Genomic DNA, 17,933 nt, shown 5'->3' with positions numbered 1-17,933 from the left:
TGAACTTGTTCTAAAAAAGGAAAGAATCCTTATGCAACAGGTAGCCATCATTTTATCATCATTATCAGTTTTCAACATAAGAGAGAATACCTGTCTCAACATTGATTTAAAGGCTTTATATCTGAGTCTCTTTGTAAGAATCTCTCCAGCTTTGCCAAATGTGAAGCCCTGTTGAAAAGAAAAGAACACATCAGGAAAAGGAAGGGAAGAAACACTTACTAAGTGTATTATGTTCTAAGCATTATGCTAAATACATAGCTTATTTACAAATATTAACTCATTACAGAGTTTTCTTTAATAGAAGACTAATGACCAGGAGGAGGAGGGGAATTATCACTGCTGAGGAATCCCAACATCACAGGCACTTTAAGGCAGCACATTTACTTCTAGTGTTGGTCTGCTACATGACCTTACTGGGCAAATTTGTTTCTTGGTCTAGACTTCTTTTCCAATTGGACGCTCATAGGATAGCCATACTTATTTCTTACATTGTGATTCTTATCGCTTAGATTTCTCTATCTAAATTCCACACTGCTAGCCTTTAAGCCCTTTCTCAAGGCACATTATTTTGATGAAATCTTTCTTGGTTCCTTTCACTTTTCCATGATCTTTCCTTTCTGTGAATACTTACAATTTTAATATTTGGAAGTATACAATCTTATACTTGATTGTAGTTTGCCTTTGTACGCAAGTAAGTTGTTTCAGGTCCTTCTGTCTTATCTCCCCAGTGTCTGGAAAGGAAGAAGCCTGATTTTTCACTCTTCCTGTAATGGCTATGGTGAGCATCGGGCACTCATATGCTTCTAACTCCCTAGCTATTATTATTATTATTATCTCTCCTTTATTATATATTAACTTTATGATATTAACTATATCTCTCCGTCCCATATTGTCATGTATACACTTATCTATTTACATGTTGTATCTTCCAATAGAAGGGAAGTGCGTTGAGGTCAGGATCCATTTTTTTTTTTCATTTTGGTTTAGAAGTCTTGGCCACTAGCACAATGTTGTCTAATGAGAAAACCCTTAACAAATTTTTATTACATTGGATTGGATTATTAAATGTTAATTCTATGAACACAGATTTAAAAGAGCATGAAATGGCAAAAGGAATCACAGTGGAAAAGAAAGTACAATGATCAAAATTAGGTAGAACATCTTAAAGTTTGCAATTTCATTCAAGTCATTTGAAAGCTGTAATACTAAATTCTTGAAAGCCATGTTCTCTACTGGCTTTTTCTAGCTACTGCTATTTTTACCTTAAGACACAAATATAATCCTTACTTAGGAAAGGGACCCATTTCTATAAAAATTGGGTACATTTCAGCATTAGTAAAGAAAATTTATTTATTTTTATTTTAAACCTTGTATGACATTTCTAAGCATTTTTCTAGGTCAAAAATTAACCTATTTGTTGCAAAGCTTTTTAGGGTCCACTCAAATTCCATATCTAATTATGATATTAAATGCTACACTCTGACTCCCTTCAACTATATTCTCAATTATGTAATGGGGGAGAGGAAGTGTGTCAATTGGAAAGGGATAAAGATGGAACAAAGAAGAAAGAAAAGAAGTATGTACATGTTTTGTCAAGGTCGACCCATCTTTTAATAAAATCAACAGAGTATATTCCCAAGTACCAAGTTTTATTTATACTTTTACCAATGGAAAATCAATAACCACTGTGTATCAGGAGACTCTAATGACTTTCCTCTATAACTACATTCCATGTAACTTATATTTGTTTTGTAATTTTTCTATGCCTCCTATATAGACACAACATTCCCCTCCCAATAGAATGCAAGTCTCATGAGAGTAGGGATCCATTTGGTTTTTGTCTTTGTACTCATAGCATTCAGGGCTGATATTTCATAACCATTATTAAATGTTTGTACATTGAGTGATCATGCTAAGACAAGCTCGAAAGTTCCCTCATATAGCTTACATTTTATAGGGGAGAAAACACATGCAAATGGTTGTAGAAAATAAGTGAAAATCTGCATACTTACTTGAAGAAAAAAGGTAATGAAAGAAATAACTCCAAGTATTAAAAACAATAAGGAAAACATCTCACTATCACGCTTTCTTTTTTCAGGTTCATGAAATGCTGTGAAGATCTACAAAAAATAATTTATTTTTATCAAAATAATGTAGATATTGCCATGCTGACTCACCACAAAAGTGTACATGTCCCAATATTCTTTTGTCAACAGAGGTCTTAAAATATCAATGGAACCACTTTTTTGAGATCTAACTTACAGTTTATGCATATATCCATTTTTCTCTTAGTTACTTTACCATTCATGCATTTGTGTAAACGTTTTACATAATGTATTTACATTTTATGTGAACTACTTTGGGGAGTGGGTGGGTAATGAACACCATATGGGAAGATGTTTTAAATGATACAGTTCTCTACAAATAGTAAAGGAAGGCAAGATTGAGGGTTTGAAACATAAAGTACACTGACACACAAGGCTTTCTCCTCTGGCAAATGATAGATTATTTCATTATAAAACAAGATCATAGGATTTAGTGCCACAGAGGACTCATCTGAATTCTTCTCTGAGCTCTAGATCCACATCTCTACCTGCATAAAGGATCCCACTTGGGTATATCTTCAAACTTCAAGCATTGCTCTTCTCATTCTACCATTGCAATCTGTGGCACCTGGCACATTATTTCTGACTTATACCTTCCTCTCATCTCTCATATCCAAGCAACTATCAAATTTCATCCATTAGTAAGAGGGAATGAACAAATCCAACTTCTAAATTAGATTTGGAAGATAACAAAATCATCCAACCTATCTGCATACTTAATAGATAAGGACCAGAATCAAGAGAGATTGTGGCTTGCTTGAAAAATCTACACAGTGCAGAGTCATTTCAAATCCACATTTCCCAAACCCTAATCCAGCACTCTTTTTTCTACCACAAGTTTTGCTAATATTGAAATAGATCTATAAATGGCCCAACAGAGTCATTTTGAGTCTTGCCACTCTTTCTAAAAGGGCATTATATTCCTACACTAGCTACCAAAGAAGCAGTGCAGTAGTAATATGCAGAAATGTCTATTTCTACTGGCCTCATTCCCTTGCTCCTGGTACTTTAACACCTGAAATCTCTTTTTTTTCCCTCCATATCCGCAAAGGCTATCCTTTGCTTAAGTTTGTTTGAAGATATAGCTTTTTAAAAGTCCATCCTTAATTACAACACAAAGTGTTGTAATTGCTTAAGGCAAGGCTCAAAATCCTGTACTCATTGGAATGCATCATGCTACTCAGAGCTCTTACCCCAATAATCCTGGAAAATATTACAGAAAATGCTGGCTGAAGACCTCCATTGATAATGGCACAAAAAGTGCCAACCACAAAATAAGGCCATTCTGTCTTATTCATCTTCAGAATCCTGAGAAAAGAAACTTGAGGCACATTTTCATCCTAAAAAATAAAGACATCATGAAGAATAACAGAATTTTCAAAATAAAATAATTTTGGTGTAAATTATCATTATCTGCTTGCAGCTAGAGCTTAGAGGACAAAACTTTCTCCAGCCTCAGGTGCATAAGTAGCTCCCAAGAAAGAGACCATCCAGCACTTGCATCCTTCCCCTCTGTGGTGACTTCTCCTCTCTTAGCTGTGACTTAGTCAAATGTAAATCAGTATCAATCCAATTGGGCAACAGGGAGGATGTTTGCTTTGCAATCTTGCAACAATGTCACATTGTTCATTCAGGCATGTCACAGTAGCTCAGATTTAATGTTTGCAGTTTTCATTTGAAAATCACTATGCTCTATTGATCAAATAGAGCTGGTCAAACTTCATGTAAGTTACAAGGCACAGCATCCACGGTTTTGTTTCTCCACTTCAATAAACATCAACTACATGTAAAACACACTGTCAGGTGATGATAATAAAAAGATAACCCGCCCCCCCAACTAAATTCAAATGTTACTCTTTTTCCATTTTACATTCTAGCTCTCACACTTCAAACAAGCAGTTTCAGTGATTCATTTTTTAAAAAAGCTAAACAAGGTATCAGCAACATGTCAATTTGCTATTTTTAATATAATTAATAAGGCATCAGATTTAGAGCTGACTGGATACCAACTGGTCCAAACGTGTTATTTTCTAGATAAGAAAACAAAAGTCCAGGTACGGTGAATGACTATAAGCCTTAAACGTGGAATTTGAATTCAGGTTCTTAGAATGTAGAACTATATTCTTTCCCTATGTTACCCAGAGAATATTCCCTTAAATTTTATATTTGATGGACAGCATATCATTTGATAAGATGAATATGGGTGAAGGTTTTTTCTCCCGGTTCTTGCTTTCACATTATTAATGCAGATAGAAACTTAAATCCAAAGTATTACTGATTAAAAGTTATCTAACTTTTCATCAACTGATGAGTAATTATTTATAGTTGTTAGCTGTCTAGCTTTTCATAAACAATTCATTTCATTTGTAAAATAATTCTAAGTTCCTCGTCACGGCATGAACGTTACTCCAAGTTGCCCTGTAATTGCAGTACTTAACACAGTGCTTAGTAAATGCTTGTTAGCATGACTTGACTGAATGCTACACCAGTGAGTCAAGGGGCTCTCACAAGTTCTGCCAGACTGGAAAAGCTTTCCATATGAATCTGGTGAAGACTGTCTATCCTCCATGAGGGTATCAGCATAGCTCAGCTGGAAGAGGCCCATTATCAGAAGATTGATGCCTAAGTAATGTATGTAGGTATGTATATATACATACACTTATTATCTGTGTGACTCTGAGTAAGTCGGTTTAATTGCTGGTTTTTAAAAACTTTTAAACTGACATACGCATATATAATTTTCTTTTCCTCATTGTGAAAGTTAGGGTCGTGATGTCCCCATGAACTGGAAAATTTGCATAAAATTATTTGGCCCTCTCTTCATACATATATTTGATTATTATCATATTGTAAGATAAAATATGTTACTGTTATGCAACACTATACATACATTTTATGCTTTTCTGAGTTTCTAACTTTTTCTATGTTATCTGTGGCTTCTGCAAAATTCCCCCAAAATTCCCATTTTATTTCTTATACTGAACCACAATATATTGAAACCATGATGGGGAAAGTCACAATGTAGAAAGGATAACTGTATCTATCTCTCTTTCTCTCTCTCTCTTTATATAGATAGATATAGACATAAAACACATCCCCATGTCAATTTTATTTCCAAATATATTTACTACTTAGTGATACATTTTATTCTTGTAAATTAAAAAGGGAACCATCAGCAGTTTCTGGCATATCTAGCTAGCTATTTATCTATCCATCTATCCATCCATATATATCTAAATATAGTTGTATCTATCTATCTATCCTTTTCCACAACCATACTCTGCAAAGAGAAGAGAGAAGTGCCTTTTTAACAAAGAATTATTTTTGTCTATAAAATTCATAAATAGTGCTGTGAGATGCAAAAAGAAGTCATACTAAGGAAACTAAGGATCCTTGAACTATTACAGTAAAAACAACTTCTGAGTTTTTACTATTTACAATTTTTTCTTTCAAGATCATGAAAACAGGAAACTAACAGAGAAAAGTAGGCAGTGGATGGACAAACAGACATGTGAAGATAGGCAAAGAAAGTTAATTTTTTTGTGGGCTACTTGGTTCCTCTTTTAAATTTTAGATTTTTTTTTTTGAAAGCAAAGTACAAAGCTTAAATCTGATCTTGCTTTTTGTACTCTTGGGGAAAACATCCCTGGCCATGGGAGCAGAAAAATACCACCAGACTTACAAGCTTCTTCTCCTCTTCAGTGGTTTTCTTCTCTAATGTCTGTGTCTTCTTGACACTTGAGCACCTTGATCGTCTTCTTAGGCTCCTGGATTCAAAACCTTTTGGAACTGGTTCTGAGGTATTTATTTCATTTTTCAGTTCATCTGAATCACCCTCTGATTCAATCTGATTTCCTGTTGTCTAAAATAAGCAAGATGTGTTTTAAAGACTATATCTGCTGTCAAATTAATCTAGTTTAACAAATAATAGTAAAAATTTAAGTTGGAGGTACTAAGATTAATATTCTGTTTCTTTCTTTCATTTCAGCAATAGATTACTAAGAAATAGCTAGCTATTCAAGTATTTACTTAACATATTTATATATGTAGCTATGTATATATATATATACACTTATGAGCTGTATGACTCTGAGTAAGTAGATTTAATCCTGCCTTGCCTCCATTTTCTCACTTTTCAAATGAGCTAAAGAAAAAGTGGAGAACCATTCCAGTAATTTTGCCAAGAAAAAATCAAATAAGCTCATGAAGAGTCAAACACAATTGAAACATACAACATACACGCATATATTTATACATATATGAACATGTATTATATAAATTCAAAAATAAAATTGATAAATCATTAAATCATGGATATAAGATGCAATAAGAATCATGCAGACAAAAAAAATGACATAAAGAGAACTGATTTTTTAAAAAGAATCTAGAAATACAATGTCAAAATGTGATTATATCACATGTCTGTATCAGTCTCTTTTCTTTTCTGCAATGATTCCTTATGTATATTCTTTTGTATCATTTTTCTTAGGCAATTACAGAGACCCAATCACTTTTGTCTTGGCTTTGACCTTAATCACATTCCCAATTTATATTCACAATTTTTTTGTTCAGTTACCTTATCTTAAGGATCAAAATTTTAAAACAGCAGTAATTCTTACCTAATATTTTTTCTCCTTTTAAAAGTGATCTTGAAGAGAAAAAGGTTACTTACTTTCAGTAAAAATTATAACAAAACCCATGTGTATGAAGAAAAGCTTATATATGTATATATGTGTATATTATATATATGTACAGCTATATACACACACATATATATATATATATATATACATACACACACACACACACACACACACACATACACACACATAGTGAAAATGTACCTGCATGGTAACGAGTTTGAAGTAAACACCTTCCTGTTTCATTAGTTCATCATGGTTTCCTTGCTCCACAATTACACCATTCTCAAAGCCAACTATAACATCTGCATTACGGACTGTAGATAAACGATGGGCTATCACAATAGTGGTCCGACCTTCTCTTGCCTATGGAAAAAGCAAATTGGAATTAAACAAAAATTTTTTAAAATTGTAACATACTCAAGATCAGATATAAACAAAATATGGTATTGGAGGCAACGCCGCTAACCCTGACAATAGCACACCTTACCCTATGTACAGTACAAAGGAGCTAAAGAAGAAAATGGAGAACCATTCAATATTTTTGCTAAGAAAAACCCAAATAAGGTCATAACATTCATGAATGTCCAAAAATTGAAGGAAAATCTCTAGGACTCTGGATATCTCCTTTTGGGATAATTTATGGGAAGATCTATGTAAGAATTGCACAATATCAATAGCCATTAGAAAGGGTATAATCTGCATTGATGGAGGGACTAGCCACACCAAGAAGATCATGAATCTTTCAAAGTAAGAGTACCAAAAACAACAATGACTTCCAAGCATGTTATTCAGGTTTGGTGATAATGTTATCTTAGAGAGATTCATTCTTTGTGTTTTTATCCCTAACACCCAGCAGAGAAACTGCTATATAGTAGGCACTTAATAAGCTAATTGTTGATTCATTGATAATAGTATTACATCAAATGGAATAACTAATGGCCTGAAAGTTTGTTTTGAATCTTAGATATAATTTTTATTGACACTTTATCTTACTTAAAGCATAGAGGCAGCATGGTTCAATGGATTCAGAATCAAAGAGCCTGGGTTCAAATTCTGCCTTGCTCATTTGCTATCTGTGTAAACTGAAGCAAATAGATTTCTCTCTCTAGGTCTCAGTGAACTCAGCTATAATAAGGAGGACAGAAATTTTTGTTGTTATTCAGTCATGTCTGACTCCTTGTGACCTCATTTAGGGTTTTCTTGGTATAAAGATATTGGAGCACTTTTGTCAATTCCTTATCAGTTAATTTTACAGATAAGGAAACAGAGGAAAATAAAGGTCAGTGACATTAACTCTGCAATGGAATTTCTGACTCTATCAAAGCCTGAATTCTCCAATGTACAGTACTAATATTCATGAAAATTCAAAGAATTAAAGGAAAATCTCCAGCACTCTGTTCTTCCTGACTCCAGGCCTGGCATTGTATCCATTGTGCCACCATACTGTTTTGGGGGAGGGGAGAAAGATAAATTAAATGGCCTCTAAGGTCCCTTTAAATTCTAAATATATGATTCTTTGAAGGACAGCTTAACATAATGGTAATGCTAAACCTAAATATATATAACTGTATTGCTGGTTTCTAGAATTATTTATTTTATTATTATTCTTTTAAAAAAAAAAAACTTGTAGCTGTAGCTATAATTTTTGGTTCTCATCTACAATTTCAATGTTAAATTTAAATAACTATTAACTTCAATAAATATTTTAAAAGTTGCATAATAAAGTAAGCAGTCTAACCATTAAATTATGATTACATATATTGTCAGCTTCAATAACATTGACCAAAGTCTACAAATAGTTATTTTATCTTTAAGAGAGAATGGAAAAATAACATTTTACTGTTATTCTCTGAAGAGTCAATGAGGAACAAAAGTTTAGATACTATTACCTGTGATGACTTACAAGAAGCTACAGGAAATAAACTAGTGCTTATAATAATCGGTAAAAATAACTTTACCTATCATTGTTCTTACAACTGATACATCGTTGACAATTATGTTTAAAATTACTTGTAATGGAACAGTGGGTATAATGGGTAAAGTACCAGCCCTAGAGTCCGGAGGACCTCAGTTTAAATCCAGCCTCTGATATTTGATACTTATTAGCTATGTGACCTTAGTCAAGTCACTTAATCCTGATTACCTCACAAATAAATAAATAAAATTATTTGTAACACTTTGAATAACAGTACAGCTAGTAATTCTGATGTTTATTTAAGCATAGGAGATTAAAAGATTTTATGTACATATATATGGATAAGTTTCAATAGTTTAAAACTACATTAAGGCACAAATATTAGCCCCCTCTATATTCTGATCTGTTCCCCACTCCTTCTACTGATTCTCATTCTCTCCCTTTGTCTCCTTCCCTTTCTCTCTTTCCCTCCCTTACTCTCCCTTTTCTCTTCCTTTCCCTCTTTCTCCCCTCCTTCTGTCTGTCTGTCTTTCTCCCCCTCTCTCTTTTTTTTCTCTCCATCCTCCCCTCTCTCTCCCCCATATCTCTCTTTTTCATCCTCTCTCTCTTTCTTTCTAAAATTTGGCTTATGAAAATCAAAGGTCTGAATATTTTCTTTAGATGGCTGGGAGGAATTATCTTAGAAATTACTCAAGAAAATTCCATTTTCTTAGAATAATTCAAAAAGGCATGAAATTAACATATCCTTATTTCCATTCCTAATTAAAGCCATTTTAATGAAATTCACTGACCTTATCCAGTGCCACTTGTACAGCGGCTTCACTTTCCGTGTCCAAGGCTGATGTTGCCTCATCAAGCAGAAGGATCTTGGGATTCCGAACCAGAGCTCGGGCAATTGCTATTCTCTGCTTCTGACCTCCACTCAGCTGGGCTCCCCTTTCTCCAACCAAAGTGTCAAATTTCTATTTTACAGGGAAGAGAAATACACGTCAGAGTAGCTCTCGATATTCCTTTGTAGATCACTATAACGAACACCTATGTCTCTACTCCATGTTCCAGATATACATTACCAAGAAGGAAAGTCATTATCAGATAAAGCAGGCTAAATGGCATAGTCCAATTAAATCTCCCCACCCCAACCTGCACAAACACATTGTATACATATTGTACAGAATACATTCACATATGTATACATGGTACACAAAATACACATGCAACACATACATATACACTTCTGAAGACAAAATGGCAAAGGATCACTGAAATGAGAGCAGTGCTTTGAGTACAGCTATGGGATTATGGGACAAAAGTCACCAGAGCCAACCTATCCTTTGTATTCTTGCCAAGTAAACCTACTGAAAGTAATTGCTAATTTTTAGGAACACCTAATGGAAAGATGGGAAAGTAGCTTTCTGCTCCAATCCGAATATCAGGTGAGCCTTGGGGAGTTACCATCAAAGGGGAAGGGAAAGTGGTCAAAATGTCAGATTTGACTTGTGGAGGGATTCTTGCTGTATGAATGCCACTGCGAGGCTGACTAACAAAGGAGCACAAATAGGTCACATTAGTCTGTGCTTTCATACAAGAAGAGCTATAACCACATGAGTAAGGAAGACATCTGAGGCTAGAATAAGTGGAGAACCAACAGATGACAGGGTATCAGAGAAAGTAACCTAAAGGGTAACACCAACAGTTTTGTGTGGAATCAGCAGCTCTGGAGACAGAGAAGTCTCCTACCCGAGCTGAAAGTGAGAAGCCTGAATGTGTTGGATTATATATCTTTGTTTCCTCTCCTACCTCTAACATGGGCTGCAGAAGGACTGTGACTCTATTTGTATGGTGGTATTTTCTTTGCTAACTGTTTTTAATTAAATACTTTGTGCTTTGAATTCACATGTCCTATGATTTGATCTGATATTTTTAAACAAGCAGTATGAGACTGAGGCTTATGAGTTTCGGTTTTGGAAAGCTAGTGACCAAAGAATACCTTGAATTTGGGCAGGTAAGAGGGAGAAATGTAGCTTTCAGGGGCTCACGTTAAAGCACCTACATCTAGGATGGAAAATTTCTTACATGAGGAAGTTTCATGATAAAGTCATAGGCATTGGCTTCCTTGACAGCTTTTTCAATCTCTTCCATGGTGACATCTTCACGGCCATAGCGAATATTTTCAGCAATTGTGGTTGCAAAGAGTACTGGTTCTTGACTCACAACTCCAGTAATTTCCCGCAGATATCTTACATTTAGGGTTCGAATATCCTGTCCATCAATGGTGACCTGGAAAAGAGGTGAATCTCACTTTTATACATCTATGTAAGTCAAAAAGATTCATGTCAAGCTAATACTAAGGAGTTGTATCATAAAATTAAAAGTTTGATAAAAGTCAATTCTCTGGAGCAGCACCATTTTCTCAGGCACCTCAGTTATCTTGGATTTTCCATCTCTCTCAGCCCGCAGATCCAAACACCAAGTTTTGCCATTACAATTCCAAAATATGTCTCCCTTCTCTAATTTTCTCTCTTTTCACATTTGTTGCTGTTGTTGTTGCTCAGCCATGTCTTACTCTTCGAGATTCCTTTTGGGGTTTTCTTGGTAGAGATACTGGAGTGATTTATCATTTTCTTCTCCAACTCATTTTACACATGAGGAAACTGAGACAAACAGGAAAAGTGACTTGCCAAGGGTCACATAGCTAGTAAATGTCAGATGCTACATTTGAATTCAAGTCTTCCTGACTCCAGGTATAACTCTCTATCCACTCTGCCACCTACCTGGCCCCTTCTCACATGGCCACCACCCTAATCAAGAAATTAATTATCTCTGGTCTAGAAAATTTTGATAGGTTCCTAATTGGCTTTCCTGTTCCCATTCTCTTTCCTCTATAATCCATCCTCTTTATACAGCTGCTAAAATTAAAGTAGTTCAAGACACTCCTGCACTCAAATATCTTGAGTGGCTCCCTTTTCTTAAAGGAAAATAAAACTCTTCAATATAACACTTAAACTTGACTATCTGACTTGCAATTTAATTTCCAGTCATATTTTACATTGTTCTTCACATCTTTAATATTCCAGCTAAAACTGGACTGCTTACTGTAGCCCAAATTTAGCCATCTATAATTTTTCTTTGGTGAATATGTATCATTCATTTCCCACACCTAGAATACACTCCTTCCTCATCTCTGACAGTATCTTTATCTTTTTTTAAAGGTTCATTTTGGGTAGGTATCACATCCAATAATTGTGTATACCTTTCCTGATTCACTTCTTTCACAAATTTCATTTAAAAAAATCTCAGCTGTGGTATTTTATATCCAACTAGTAGATTTGTTGTTGTTCATCTTTTGTTTGCAAAAAGGACCAATGAAATTACAATAGATGATGTTTTGACTCATGAGTGAGTTGAATTTAAGTGAATCTGAGATGCACAAAGTTGTTGGATTCACTCATCCAAAGTCATCAAAGTCCAGTGGTGGGGCAAAAGTTAAGGCAACTGGTGGTGACTTGGAATGCAATGGACGACTTTGGTATGTTCTATGACCAAGTTCTTCTTCTTCTTCTTCTTTTTTTTTTCCTGAGGCAATTAGGGTTAAAAGTGACTTGCCCAGGGTCACACAGCTAGGAAATATTAAGTGTCTGAGACCAGATTTGAACTTGGGACCTCCTGACTTTTGGGCTGGTGCTTTAACCATAGCACCACTTAGCTGCCTCCTATGACCAACTGTTAAGTGCTCATCTACCCAGTCTGCCAGGGAGAAGTATTTCCATGTTTAGGGTAGAGGTTCTCTTAATTCACTGCCAGATCTGAGACCTCTTGGATATCCTCAATCTGATTGAGTCTGTCTGTTAAGATAGGTTTTACCAGGATGTAGCTGCTGTACATGCTATAGCTTCTTAGACCCAACCAGTTAGTATAAGGTAACAGGTGAATACTGAAGTTGAATAAACAGCCCTGAAAAAGGGTTTAGGCAAGTGCACGCCAGAGGTGTCAGTTCTTTGATCATTCCATATACTCCATATTCTTGAAAGTCCAGTTACCAAGTACAGAGTACCTTACATGCAACAGGTGCTTTAAAATATTGGTGGAACTGATTCTTACCATGCCTTCTGTGGGATCATATAACCTCTGTATCAACTGAACAGTTGTACTTTTCCCACAGCCACTGCTTCCAACCAAGGCTGCTGTTTGTCCACTGTAAACCTTGAGATTGAGGCCCTTCAAAATCTGGACAAACAGGTAAGAAAAAGATAATTAGTATTAATGCCATTTAGAAATAGAGAGTTTACCAAAACTTGATCGGAATTTAGAAGTTTTCTGTTCAATATTTTGCTTCAACTTAAGCATTCCATTTGAACTTATTTTTATTGCATGTTTCTTAGGCAAAAGGCCAAAATAGATTAATATAGGATCTTGACAAAAATTCTTTCTCTAAAACACAACTGATCAATTTAATTTGTGCATCTATTTTACAGAAACAAAAAAGCCCATCTCTTTATTATCAGTATTCCGTTAGTCTTGTTTGGCTGTCAGACATAGTACACAACAATCCTTAAAAACTGAAGATAATTATTTCTCAGTAGGCAACAGAGAAGTACAAGAAAGGTACACACAGATTGAAATATATAACCAATGAGGAAATTCAAAGAAAAACAGGAATAAAAGGTATTATCAGAATAATGTGTAACAGAAAGAAAAGATTGGTTAATCCCAAGTTAAGAAAGCAAAAGATGACAGTCGAATGGCCCAAGCATTCCATTAATATCTCTCATTGTTAGAAGAAAGCAAGAAATCCTTCAGAGAACTTATAGGAGGACATACACAAGAAATAAATAGGGCAAGTATTGATTAGTGATGATCTGCATTGCAGGAGAGAAAATGCAAAATGATGAGAACATAGATTCATTTGAGAATTTCGAGTCACTCACCTTGATCTCTTTCCGAGATGGGTAAGTGAAATGAACATTTTTGAACTCTAAGTTTCCTTTAACATTATCTGGTTTGTGGCCATTCATCGAATAGCTGTCAATAGTTGGATTCTAAATAAAATAAAACATGAAAAAATGAGAATACTTATAGGCCACAAAATTGAATTTGCTTCTCCCCAAGAAATATAAGTACAATGTCTTAATGAACAACAACAACAAAAAAAGAGTGGACAACATAATTCTAGTAACATTATCAGATACAGTTACCATATATGGCAGAGAAACACTGTGTTGCATAATAGGATGTTGAGTTGAATTAAAAAAGATTCAGCCCCATATCTCACTGGTAACAATGAATACAAAAGTAGTACCAAGAAATAAAACACACAAGCCATGTATTAATGTGTAAATGCCAGGTGATGGCAAAACATCCTGTTATTGATCCAGCTCAAGAATAATTGGAAGCTGCTCAGAACAACAGTTCCGCACCAAACAAGCACTTAAAGCTACATATATATAAATAAATTGAAACAAAAGTCATGAGACATCCTGAACCAATGGCTATGGAAGTGATATCTGAAGAATGCCATGGGACAATGGACAACCTTATGTGAGTCTATAAGGATAAAAGTTTTATATGGATTACAATAAGGCAATTTAGGGAGGAGTGACAGTGAACATTCTTGTTATTATGTTCCCATAATAATAAAATCACAGGTCCTTGAAATATTGATGTATAGTCTTGGGCAGCTTGATAACAATTGGGCTGGAGACAGGAAGAGCTCTTTATGAGTTCAAATTCAGCCTCCGATACATATTAGCTGTGTGACCTGTGCAAGTCACTTAATCTATTTGCTTCATTTGCTCATATGCTGCAAGCCTAGCCACTATTAACATGTGCCAGTAGGACCACATACACTTTCATGCCTGTAAGCAATAAAACTGCCTGACTTTAATTTTAAAAAAGTAATCAGCTTGTGTTTATATATTTTTCTTTTAAAATCTTATATTTATTAATATTACTTGGTTTTTATATCACTCTTACTGTCTTTATTCCAGCTAGATATTTCTTATAACAAAGGTTTAAAACTAGAAAGATGAAGAAGCAGTTCAGGAAAACCAATCAACACATCAGTCATGTCTGACAATATATATGCAGGATACTTCTATTCTACTCTACTCCTTTGCACATTTAGCCTATGTCATAGATGATTATCTCCTTTGCACATTTATGTTCTCATGTTCTTACTTAGCCCCTTTGTATCCTCACATCTACAAATTTGGATTTTTATATATTGGATCATATTAAGATAATGTTAACATGCCTACTTTAAAATAAGGATGAAGAGAAATGTTTGAGAGAGATATTCTCAACTGGGGTGTGTGTGTGTGTGTATGTGTGTGTGTGTGTGTGTGTTACATATGTATGTGATATGCATGCATACATTAAAGTAAAGACTTACATTATCAATTATCCTGAAGATTTCATAGGCTGCACCTCTTGCATTAGCAAAAGCTTCAATGCTTGGTGATGCTTTTCCAATATTGTAAGCTCCCATTAATATTGAAAAAAAGACCTGGGTAAATGGAAAGAAAATTATATGAGGTTCTTTAGTCCTTTTTTAAGAACTATAATCCTTTTTATTGAGCAATTTCACATTTCTTTACGTAGTCATTTATTTTATCTTTAACATTTAATATTTTACTTTATTTTTTCTCAATCACAAGTAAGGAAAATTTTGTAGCACTTAAAAAAATACTGGATTCTACATTCTCTCCCTCCTTCTCCCCTCTCCTTCTTAAGAAGGTAAATTAATTGGAAATAGATTATGCATGTGTAGCCATGCAAAACATTTCCATGTTAGCTATGTTACAAAAGAAAATGTTGACCAAAAAAACTCAAAAACACCAAGAATAATAAAGTTAAAAGAAAAAAAAGGTTGAATTTGCATTTGGACTCCATCAATTCTTTTTCCAGAGTCCTTTCAAAATTATCCTGGAGAAGATAAGCGCAACACATATTATGCTCCCTTCATGTTTACTTTCTATATGTCTACTCTTCTCACTAAATGCCTTTGCTTTTAACTAATTGTGTCTTCTGGATATTAAAGATCAAAATGGTGGTAGGGCTAATGAATCATGGCTTTTGATTTATACAGATCCAGAAAGTACTTTAAATGAGACACAGAAAGCACTTTGAATCTAGGTTAGCCTGTCTCTGGGGAACTGCCTGTTGAATTAGGGAGCCAAGCAGCACTATATTGGATGTCTCCAGGGCCCCTTAACATGACTTGATTTGGTAAGACACTCACTATTTTTTCTATCTTCTTAGGGAATAAGTCCAAGGTTGCATTCTCTTCCTAAATTTTCTACCTAATGTTTCCTATCTAACATACCTATCCAAGGCTATTTTTTTTTCTAATTGTCTAATAAGGATACCAGATTGCCAAGGACTTTATAATTCAATTTAGAAGACTCTTCCACCTCCCCTGCTTGGGGGTTGATATTAAACTGAAATAAGGTAAAAAAGAAGTGGAAGAAAGGAAGACGAAGAGAAAGAAAAGGAGGAAAAAAAGAAAAGGAGAATGGGGAGGAGGAGGAAAAAAAGGAAGAGGAGGAGAATGAGAAAAAAGAAGAGGAGGAGGAGAAGAAAGGAGAAGATGAAAAGGAGAAGAAGGGAAAGGAAGAGGGGAGGAAGAAAGAAGAATGGAAAAGAAATGATGATTTTTGGCTGGTTGAGGAGACTGGGAGGTCATATTAATACAATGAGTTATCAATATACATATTCAAAGCCATGAGGAAGGTAATAGGATAGAGGGAAAAAGCATAATTAAAGTACTGAAAGCTTTGAAAAAGTTGGTAGGATGACCTGGAAAACAGTTGATGGAAGCATCAAAGATGGGCAGATATAAGAGTTAGGTATTAAATTTACTTTAATCAGTACCTTGTACGTTGTTGCAACTCAGTAAGTGCTTATGGACTAGATTTCAAATTATAAACCTATATCCCTATTTCTTAATGGAGAAAGAGTGGGTCATAAACATCATTTGGATCCTTATTTTCAACTAAAAACATTAACTACAGTGGAGTTAACTGGTTTTCAGATAGTGGAATTCTAGTTAATTGGCAGCCCTGGAGAAAGAATGCTGAAATACATTTCTTTAAAAAATGCATTTGGATTTAGCCCCTCCTCCTCACTCTTATTACTCTCCCCAGTCCTTTTTTCAACTTTAAACAATATGGATCTCTATAATAAATAAAACTAAAACTGTTTACATTTCTTATAGACAAAGTATAAATCATGTTTACATTCATAAAGCATCATTCTAAATTATATTCTCCCTAAGATAAATTATAACATATCTTGGAAGATTATTCCCCTCCTTTAAAAATGATATTTTGAAAAGAACTCCATATTTTCCCTCCCCCCAAAATAATCCTTCACTTTCTAACATGCCTGGAAATGACTAAGATATTTCCCATTTCTTTTTGCCTCAAGCTAGATAATTAGAGAAAAAAGATGCTCTCCTAAATGGAAACATAATCATCTATGACATAGGCTATTTTTACAGGCTAGATTGTTTCATTGGCTCAATTTTTACAAGCTAGATTGTTTCATTGGCTGAATTCAGAATGACATTTATAAGGGAAAGTAATAACAGCACTCAACTAGACTGACCTCTCTATGAGAGGAGTAAGACTCAGAACATATCATACATAAAATTAAAGAAATTGCTTTTCTACTGTTTTTGAGATCAGCAAACAAAATTATACCAATCTCTGAAAAATTTCCTAAGATAAGCTGAGTCACCTATATCTTTCATTAGGGAGTTTTTGGCAGTTATATGCACCATCTACTTTGAGATGTGACAAGAAGCAACTAGGAAATGAGGTAAAGAACTAAAAGATCTAGCTGTATCTTCTTGGCTACATCATCTCACCTCTTTGGACTCAGTTACTTTATCTGTAAAAATGAGAATATTAAATTTCTTAGCCAAAAGATCTCTAAAGTCCTTTTGAGCACTTAAGAAATCGAATGTGCAGACCAAAAAAATTCTATTTAAATCTTAACAAATGTTCAAAATCTTTTTTTTAAAAAACTTATCTAAGCAACTTGAAATAGTTTTAGAAATGTTAGCTCCACTCACATGACATAAAAAATAAATTAAGGGAATGGACGTTAGGGCTATGGCTATTAATAATGTTATTAAAAGGAAAAAAGAGCAGTTCATAAAACATTCCTACTTTTACTTGTAACAACAAAAACCTTAAGGAAAATGCCTTAAATGTGGTATAACAAGTGAGTGAAATATTGATATCTTGAAGGATAACAAATATGAAAATT

At 34.4% G+C, this 17,933-nt stretch overlaps 1 protein-coding gene across 1 annotated transcript in view; it reads right to left on the bottom strand.

The window, feature by feature from the left end:
• Positions 1-17,933, bottom strand: part of ABCB1 (ATP binding cassette subfamily B member 1) — an 87,175-nt gene that overhangs the window by 32,738 nt on the left and 36,504 nt on the right. The window contains exons 11-20 of the mRNA XM_051962356.1: positions 15,052-15,165; positions 13,589-13,699; positions 12,762-12,887; positions 10,737-10,940; positions 9,455-9,625; positions 6,950-7,111; positions 5,788-5,967; positions 3,299-3,445; positions 2,013-2,120; positions 91-168 (exon numbers count right to left, since the gene is read on the bottom strand). Of these exons, the coding sequence (XP_051818316.1) occupies positions 91-168; positions 2,013-2,120; positions 3,299-3,445; positions 5,788-5,967; positions 6,950-7,111; positions 9,455-9,625; positions 10,737-10,940; positions 12,762-12,887; positions 13,589-13,699; positions 15,052-15,165 (1,401 nt within the window). The remainder of the gene's footprint in view (positions 1-90; positions 169-2,012; positions 2,121-3,298; positions 3,446-5,787; positions 5,968-6,949; positions 7,112-9,454; positions 9,626-10,736; positions 10,941-12,761; positions 12,888-13,588; positions 13,700-15,051; positions 15,166-17,933) is intronic.

The sequence above is a fragment of the Antechinus flavipes genome, chromosome 5 (genome assembly GCF_016432865.1).
Source record: "Antechinus flavipes isolate AdamAnt ecotype Samford, QLD, Australia chromosome 5, AdamAnt_v2, whole genome shotgun sequence".
NCBI lineage: Eukaryota > Metazoa > Chordata > Mammalia > Dasyuromorphia > Dasyuridae > Antechinus > Antechinus flavipes.
Note: the sequence above shows the minus strand (reverse complement) of the source record. Positions and strands in the feature narration are given on the sequence as shown.